At 45.2% G+C, this 9045-nt stretch overlaps 2 protein-coding genes across 2 annotated transcripts in view; one reads left to right on the forward strand and one right to left on the reverse strand.

The window, feature by feature from the left end:
• Positions 1–3112: 3112 nt before the first annotated feature.
• On the reverse strand, positions 3113–7549 carry LOC308299588 (THO complex subunit 2-like; the record flags this gene model as incomplete). Its single annotated transcript, XM_080743383.1, has 1 exon — positions 3113–7549. One exon carries the CDS (start codon positions 7547–7549, stop codon positions 3113–3115), a length of 4437 nt encoding a protein of 1478 aa, XP_080599509.1.
• Positions 7550–8069: 520 nt separating this feature from the next.
• LOC308299589 (large ribosomal subunit protein eL6-like) overlaps positions 8070–9045 on the forward strand; it is a gene marked incomplete at both ends in the record, with an annotated part of 2749 nt that continues 1773 nt past the window's right edge. The window contains 2 exon segments of the mRNA XM_080743384.1: positions 8070–8513; positions 8515–8841. Of these exon segments, the coding sequence (XP_080599510.1) occupies positions 8070–8513; positions 8515–8841 (771 nt within the window).

Below are 9045 nucleotides of genomic sequence, written 5' to 3' on the forward strand. Positions count from 1 at the left end.
GGCTCTGGTAACGTTGCAGACCCCTCATCAAATCATTCAAGTGGTCCTCGAATGTCCGAGAGTGAACCAGCTGGGTTATTGTCCAAGTAACACACGATGGGACTGGAATAGAGGGATTTGGACTTGATTAACTAGAAGTCAATGGGGTTACTCTATAAAGGTGACGTCACCGGGAATGCTGCTTCCTCATTGGTTAAAGTGTGTTCCCCTGTTGGGCAACCACACTAATTATGCATCTCCTGTTTATTTCCTGTCTCCTGTCTTCAAGTGGGGGTATGGTAACTAGACTATTGGCAAATGTTTGCACCGGCGGATTCGTCTGATTCCAGGCTAGGGGTAGAGGAGGAAGATAGTCAAGGTGGAATTGATGATCCAAAGCATCTTCATTGTTACTGCTTGTGCTGTTTTCTTTTTCTGTCGTGCGATTGCTGTTGATGGTGAGAATGTTTGTTCAGTGGTTAACATTTATGTCTGGTTTATTTCACTGGTCTTACACACACATGCACGCACAGTCGCACACACACTGCGACTCTGTGACTGACATTCATTAGTGGTGATGAAGGACCCTTGCTGTATGCCCTTTGCCTGACTGCGAGCGCCAGACATCTAGTATGCCCTACCCTTTCCTTGAGATCCAACCCCTCCGGTAACTGGAGAATTGAATCTGTCTCCAACATCTAACTCTAACTGTAATATATATTATATATATATATATATAATATATATATTTCAATGTATTACAATTAAATGCAACAAAAACATAATAGATGATACTTTATTACATATAACCTTATTTTAATATGTGAAGCACATTTTGTGAGTTTGAAATGTGCAAATAGGCTACAATTAAATTGATTGTTAAAACTAAACGTGGAAAGGCAACTTACTTACTGTAAGTAAATGAATACAAATGGATTATTGTGATCTGGCCAACAACCAATGTCAATAATCGGACGATCATGTTCATTTAATTGTGGGAAAACAAATGTATAATTAGATTGTGTGTGAATCATTAGCATAGTTCAACACTCGGAGACCAGGGTCATGTGCAACTAGAAGCAGTGATGTCATTACGTGCGCATCCCGCATCAAAAACTCATTCAAGTCGCCCAGGGACTCATTCATGTCATGGTCCTGGGGTCCCGGGGATGCACCTCCATTGGAGTCCATGTTAAAATAATTTACTTCTTCTACTTAAGTTGCTATATTAGTTTAGATAGTTAAATTCGTTTTTGAATGTATTGTGTAAGATAAACACTGTAAAGATTTATTATCAGTTAAACCTGGAACAGCTAAAAACTATTTTCACTTGTGGTTCTCAAAGTGGGGTCCTGGGTCCTTGAGGGAGTTCCAGGGGGTCCCCAGATAAATGATAGTTAGGAACCAAATAGAACTTTATGGGTCTGTAACTCGGTGAACAAATGGAACCAAATGGACCTGTTCCATTTGTACTCTAGTATTTTAACATTTAATATAAATTGGGGTCCCAGTGATATAAATATAATTAAATGGGTGTCTGTAGCCTAGTGTATTTAGAAATCCTAGTTCTAAGTTCAAACATTAGCCAAATTGTAAAATAAATATAAGAAATAGGCAAACATTTTGAAACGATCTACAAGCTCACAGCGCTCAAAAACATTGTATTGAGGACTCATAAAACATTTCTGGGACCCATTTGAATGACCACCTGTGGGTCCCGGGACCCATTACATTGAAAACCTAGTAACATCACTGTAGAAGTATGGATGGAGTTTGTTAATTGTTATTGATAATGAGCACCATTGAGCCAGGCTTTTATCGAGCCCACTATTGAGCATTTTGTAATATTTCATGGAAAGAGCCAACAAATTCTGAATAGAACTGGTGAGTCTTTATTGGCCAGTTGTGAGTGAGTTTATTGTGGCTGACCACCATGTAATCTATTAAATGAAGCAGGGATATGCAGAGAATGTTAGAGTGGCAGGCGCTGATATTTCTAAAAGGGCCTTTTGGTGAAAATATCGAAAATAGCAAACCTCCAAGCTCACAACGCGTCGCAGCGCAACACATTGTGAGCTTGGAGGTTGTCTATTTTCGGTGCTTGATACTACCCTGAACTAAGCATAATCAAGGGAACTTTTTGCAGATGGATAAAAGGGCTGCCCTTGATGTCTATATCTATGCCCTTGATGTCTATGTGTGCACATGCCTGAAATGAAGATGTAAAAAGTTCCAAATATTTTGCCTATCATTAAAACAACCATTCATTAATGCGCTATAAGTGTCAAATGTCTTTATATTATCAACAGTAGGCTACTTGATCATGATTGTTTAAACATGGTGTCAAGCCATGTTTAAAGCTTATTGATACCGGGTGTCAATAAATGTGTTCCTTCTAGTTAGGGAAGGAGCTCGAAACCTATCTATCGTTTCAATCGTTTCTAGGAAACTCACCATTGCTGAGGTAAAAAAAAGAAAGAAAAAAAAAAGATATGAACTATAAAGGTCTGTGGTCTGATGCTGTTCTGCTAAATTAAGACATGATATTGCAACACTTGGTCAAATTGTGGTTCAATGTTCAGCTCTCGATGATTCAACTAACACATTATGCATAATTACTTAAAACACATCATTGTAACATTATTAATGTAATGTATTCTGCATAAAGATTAAGGACTAAGTGCCTTCCCCTATAGCCAGCAGGAGGTTAACATGTGCATGTTAACATCATACTGCTATTTTTTAACCTTATGTGTGTGTGTGTGTGTGTGTGTGTGTGTGTGTATATATATATATATATATATATATATATATATATATATATATATATATATATATATTATATTATATATGCTAAAGTGTGTGTGTGTGTGTGTGTGTGTGTGTGTGTGTGTGTGTGTGTGTGTGTGTGTGTGTGTGTGTGTGTGTGTGTGTGACTTATAATTGAAAATATAATTCCAAATTTACACCCACTTAAAGTGGGTGTAAAGTGGGCCACTTTTTACACCTGTAAACATGTGACGTGACAATAAAGCTGATACTGATTCTGATTACCAACGAACAAACCCAGCTAAGATCATGAATGAAGAATGTGCTCAGTGCTCATGGAAACACTCGCAGGAGTGCTTTAGTATCAAATCTGATGATATGCACGTTTCCTGAATGAGACACATTGTTTCTTCTCTTCTTTCCCACCACTACGGCCCCTCCTGTCTTTCTTGTCAGATTTCCTCTCTTTATCATAACGAGAGTCCCTTTTACTACCAGAGGAGGTTCTCTCGGGTTTCGTTTTTTCAGCCGAGTCCGAGGAAGGACTTGTACTCCTGCTTCTTTTGGAGGAATTGGTGCCATTCTCACCTTTTCTACGTTTGTATTCTTGGGTCACTGAATCCCGGTCACTGTGGAATCTCTTCCTCTCGTTCCGGTCCTTGGATCGGCCTTGTTGTGTGTTCTCATACTCTTTCCTGTCCAATTCCCTCTCTCTGCTCTTGGATCTTGCAACTGTATTGTAGTTGGTGTGATGCTTGAATGCAGATTCCTTTGGTTCGTTTCCAGACGATGAGTGTGAAGGTGAGGAGTGGCTGTCGAGCTTTCGCCGCTTGTAATCCCTCTCAGACTCAGCAGACTCTGATCTGGGACCTGGTGACTTGAGGGACCCAGCTACACTGGTCCTGTCCCCCTTCTCCTTGCTCTTGGGTCGAACTGAATTGTAGTTGGTATGGTGTTTAGATGCAGAATCCTTGGGTTTGTTGCCATTGTCCTTTACAGAAGATGAGTGCTGTGGTGAGGAGTGGCTGTCAAGCTTTCGCCGTTTGTGATCCCTCTCATACTCAGCAGACTCTGACCTGGGATCCGGTGACTTGAGGGGCTTGTCCATGCTGCCAGGGCCATTTTGTTGGCCAGCAAGAGTGTTGCTGCACACCGGCTGCTCCTTGTGATGAAACTCACTCTCTGGGACCATGTGCACCCGCTGGCCTTTCAACTTACCAGAATAACCCATGGCCAAGGCATAGAGGTCGGGCCTCTTCTCCTTCTCCTCCAGACAGATCTTGTGGATGTGGCACTCCAGTGCCTGGCCAAGGTTTAGCACCTTGGGGTAGAAGGGCAAGATCTTAGTCAGAACAATTAGAATGTTCCGCATGTGGATGTACTCCCCAGTCTCCAAGCAGTGGACTGAAGCTTCAGTCAGCATGTAATGCCACTTGTGCACCACGTGCCTGAAGTTCTCGTAGTCCAGCTGGTCAGCTTTGTTCTCTCCATTGGAGGCCGTGGCTCTGAATTTAGTCATGAATCCAGGGTGATTGCTACACTCTTTCTCGTAGTTGGCAGAATCGCTGTGCCAGCGTGTCACTGTCTCCAGCATGCAGCTGAGGAAGCGTCCATAGCTCTGCGACTCGTTCTCCGTACAGCTGGCGACCGTGTAAATGATTACAGAAAACACCCTGTCATAACACAGGAGGGTACAGAAATTGGGTGTCTTTTGTTGGTGCACAAGCTCCATAAAGCGGGCACAGTAGACAGCATCGATGGCAGAGAAAATGCAACGTGGGAAGATGCAGAGCTGCAGGAACTTGGTGATGATCTCGTTTTTTGTGGACTTAGGCAACAGCCAGTTGTCTTTCTCCAGTTTGAGGCGGTGTAGAACCCTTTGGACATGTTCCATTTGCTTCTTCTCCTCCTCCTGCAGCTTGTCCAGGACCCTCTGGACATGTTCCATTTGCTTCTTCTCCTCTTCCTGCTTGTCCTGCGGGGCCGTGTAATGCTCCTTCTTCTTTTTATATATCTCCTCGATGGACTTCATCTGCTCCTTGAACTTGTTGACCTCACGCTCATAAGCGGCATGGGGCACGGCCAGGTCATACATGGTCAGGGTCCAGAAGGTGGCGTAAAACTGGGGGCGGAGGTCATCCCACACACTGGGCGGATAGAGGGACACAACTGCCTCATGCACTGGCGCCATCACCTGTTCGCATGCTGCCATGTACTTTTGGAGCATCTGCTGCTGCCCATCTTGTTCTTCATCTTGTTCTTTCTGCAGCTCGTTATATTTGGACTGAATGTGGTGGGCATACATGGGCCGAGACAGGAAGAAGGCGGCCTCGTGCGGAGTGTGGAACTGGTTACACAGGATATCAATGCAGGGTACAAGTGTGATGTAATCCTCTGTGCTCAAGTTCGATGCCAGGAATCTGCCAAACTGCACTAGTGTGTTGTGACACTGGTCATAGAGCTTGCCCACTAGTTTGGGGTGTTTCTCTACTCCTTCTTTGAAAACCACCCCGTTGCGTTGCTTAGCCATTAGGAGGCACAGAGGCAAGGCCAGGTCGTGGTCCAACAGGGCATCCTTAAGACGTTGAGATGACTTCTTAGTGTTCCTAATCTGGTCAAAGTAGCCGGCCTCAGCTTTGAGTTGCTCTCCTCCAGTCATCGCCTCCAGCTGCGCCGATGTAATCTCATCGTCGATCTCAATCCCGGCCATTTTCTGCACAACTTCCTTCAAGATGATCAGGTCAAAGCTCTTCCCTGCTTTCAGCTGATTGGTCACGTATTGAAGAAGACCGGCCAATTCGATGGGGTATTTATTGAACACGACTCCACACATACTTGCCAGGTTCTGAAGCGAAGAAGAGATGCTAGTATCATTGTGCTTCATCTTCTCCATCTCTGGGTTGGCCACAGCCTCGATGATGCAATACGCCAAGATGTCATAGCTGAGCGCTGTGAGGTATTTCAGGGAGTCCACCACAGGACCAATGAGGTTGTCAAACCACTGGATCTGAGACAGGATGTAGTCAAAAAGGATGGTGGGGTTGCTGTGGCTCAGTTTGCCAATTTGCTTTCCAGATGGTTTCACACTATCTTTGGTCAATCTCTTCATATCGTATTTAGCCCTGTCCAAAGTCTGAACCTTGACTTTCACCAACAGTGGGTGGCTGGAGTAAGTCTCGTTCTTCCACTGACCATATAACCGGTACCTGTGCTGGTAGGGAAAGCGCTTGAAGAGCCCCCAAAGCTCTTCAGACATGCCAGTATTGCAATCCATCAGAGACAGAGATGGTAGCAGCACTTGGTCTGCAGTGCTCAGGAAGCAACTAAGCAATATCTCCATTTTGTTTTTGTCTGCTCCGGCATCACTTTGGTACTCCTTCATGAAGCCCTTTCCCAGACGCACTATCTTGACAAAGAGGTCAGGGTCATGGTAGAGGTGGGGGCCCAGGTATCCCAGCATGCTGAACGTGTCCCTCCGCAGGTCCTCAAAGCTCTCTGCTGGCAGAGGGACGCTCTCGTTGTTCAGCGGACACACGTTACATTCCTTCGCCCCCTTGGGTGACCCATCTCGTCGGGACGCTGGCTCCACAGTGGAGTAAACTGGCTCCACTGTCAGGTGCACCAGCTGGGAGAGAGCCTGGGCAATAGCATTGTGAGAAGTGGCATAAAAGGAGGGCATCTGGTCCATGATAGTCTGGGAATCGCGCCAGTTGCCAATTCTGAGCAGTGCTTCCAACAAACCGAGCTTCTGGTTATCGGGTGGCTTATTCTTCTCTTCTTCCTCTTTCTCCTTCTTCTCCTTCTCCTTTTCCTTGTCATCACTCTTCTCAGAAGGTACATTGTTATCTAGCTTGCGAGCAAGGTGTTTGGCCTCTGACATTTCTTGTCTGTGTTCCTCTGCAATGGTGACATCCAGTGGCATGAGATGTGCATATAGGTCTTCCAGCTCTATCAGGTTGTGGTGAAGTAGGGCAGCAGCAATGTGATGAAGTGATTCAGGCGTTTCCTCATTGGGCCCCTGGTAGAATTTGAACTTGAAGCCCAGAATGTGGCAAAGGCTGACGGGCTCACACATGTAAGACTTGATAAGGGACAAGAAGAACTCATCTTGGTCTGTCCGATCCTTATAGACCTCCAGGATGATATCCAAAACACGATTGGGGTCCAAATTGAAACAACCTATGAGGGATTTTATGCTTTCAAGGACAACATGGCTGGTGATGTTAGATAGGTCTTGACCCAGTTCAGTGATGAGCTTGGCATAACCTTCATTCTCTTCCCTCAGCATGTTAAACTTCTGTTGCTTGTAGAAGAGTTTTGTCTTGATTTTGACAAGCTTCTGGTTGAACTGACCGGCTTGCCTCACAAGTCCAAGAGACTCTAACGTTTCTGGATCCAGCCTCTCTTTCAGAATAGACTCTGGCACCAAAAACAAACATGCTCCCACCAACTGTGTGTAACAATCACGTTTGTTTCTTTCTTCCAGTGCACTCGTTTCTATATCAAGTATACAGAAAACATCGGCTAAAATGGACGGCACGTCATCTCTGAATTCCTTCACGTCACCAAGAACACTGGCAGCAAGATCCAACTTCAAGTTCCCTTGTACAACTTGCCAGCAGAGCTCATACAAGGCAGATTGTAAATCTTGGATAGTACTGTCAAGACTTTGTTTCTCTGTGAGATTAGCACTGTCATGATTTGCTTTCTCTATGAGACTCTTGCACAGCTGGACAAAGCCATTTCTGCCTGATGTTTCCCAGTTTTCGATCCAGTCACCGGGAAGGATAAGTGTTGCCATCTTACCCACACAGGCAGGAGGTCTAGTTTGTTGTGGGACTCAAATGGCTAAAGATGTCTATGAGTCTTAGTTGAAGCGGTTGAGGTCCTTAAGTCACACACACAACACAAGACGTTGCCTAACAATGCTGATTTGTGCAGGTGCCTTATTTGGCATTATAAGGCATTAGAGTAGTTTCAGTCAAGCATTTTAATTGGTCTAAATCACTGTTTCCCAAACAGTGGCTCTGGACATTTTTATGGGTCCCTTAATTTCTTGTTTCCAATATTTTGTTTTTTAATTATTGTGGGCTCGCCTGAAAGGCGAGAATACTATGTTATCTTCATTATTTATCTATCAAGTTCCGCCCGACAGTATAAAGGCAGGGCCCTTAGCCAATGAGGTGGAATTGGAAATTGGCGGAAAAACATCTGGGAGTGGTGTTAGGGTTAACTGGAGTATTGGTTGAACTTCACATGACAGTTAGCTTGCTGCAGAATATAGTCACGTTAGGGGACATCATGGACTCATATTTCATAAGATGGCAGAGGGCAATAAGAAGAAGGTTGCCAAGAAGCGGCACTGCAGCCGGAACCCGGTTCTGGCCCGTGGCATTGGCCGCTACTCTCGGTCTGCCATGTACGTCCGCAGGGCTATGTGCAAGAGGAAGACCAAGACCACAGAGAACAAGCCCGAGAAGAAGCTGAAGGTGAGGCCACAAGCTACTGTTGTCAAGACTGTTGGAGGAGACAAGAATGGAGGCACTCGCGTTGTCAAGCTGCGCAAAATGCCCCGCTACTACCCAACAGAGGATGTTCCCCGCAAGCTTAAGAGCCACGGCAAGAAGCCCTTCTGCCAGCACAAGAGGAGACTGCGTGCCGGCATCACCCCAGGAACTGTCCTCATTTTGCTCACCGGTCGCCACCGTGAAAAGCGTGTTGTGTTCCTGAAGATGCTCGCAAGTGGTCTCCTGCTTGTCAGTGGCCCCCCTTGCCATAAACGGAGTTCCCCTGTGTAGGGCACACCAGAAATTTGTCATTGCTACAAACACCAAAGTTGACATCTCTGGCGTGAAGATTCCCCACACTCTGAGTGACGCCTGCTTCAAGAAGAAGAGGCTGAGAAAGCCCCGTCGTCAGGAGGGAGACATCTTTGATACAGAGAAGGAGAAGTACCAGCTGACCGAGCAGAGGAAGGAGGACCAGAAAGCTGTGGACTCCCAGCTTCTGCCCGCCATTAAGAAAGTCCCTCACCTGAAGGATTACCTGCGCTCTAGCTTCTGCCTGTCCAATGGTGTCTATGCACACAAGCTGGTTACTCCTGTTGAGTTGTTAAAAAAAAAAAAAAAAAAAAAAATTGAAGCGGTGAAAGCCGCTTCCAAGGAGTGGCTTTGTGTGTCCCGTACATGTCCATATATGGTCATTCCAGTCCAGAATGTACAGGCTTTGTCTGTCCCGTACATGTCCCGTGCATGCAGAATTGAGGATTGGTCAAGCTTCACATGCATGACAATTTGG

The sequence above is a fragment of the Nannobrachium achirus genome, assembly GCF_963921795.1.
Source record: "Nannobrachium achirus genome assembly, chromosome: 15".
Lineage (NCBI taxonomy): Eukaryota > Metazoa > Chordata > Actinopteri > Myctophiformes > Myctophidae > Nannobrachium > Nannobrachium achirus.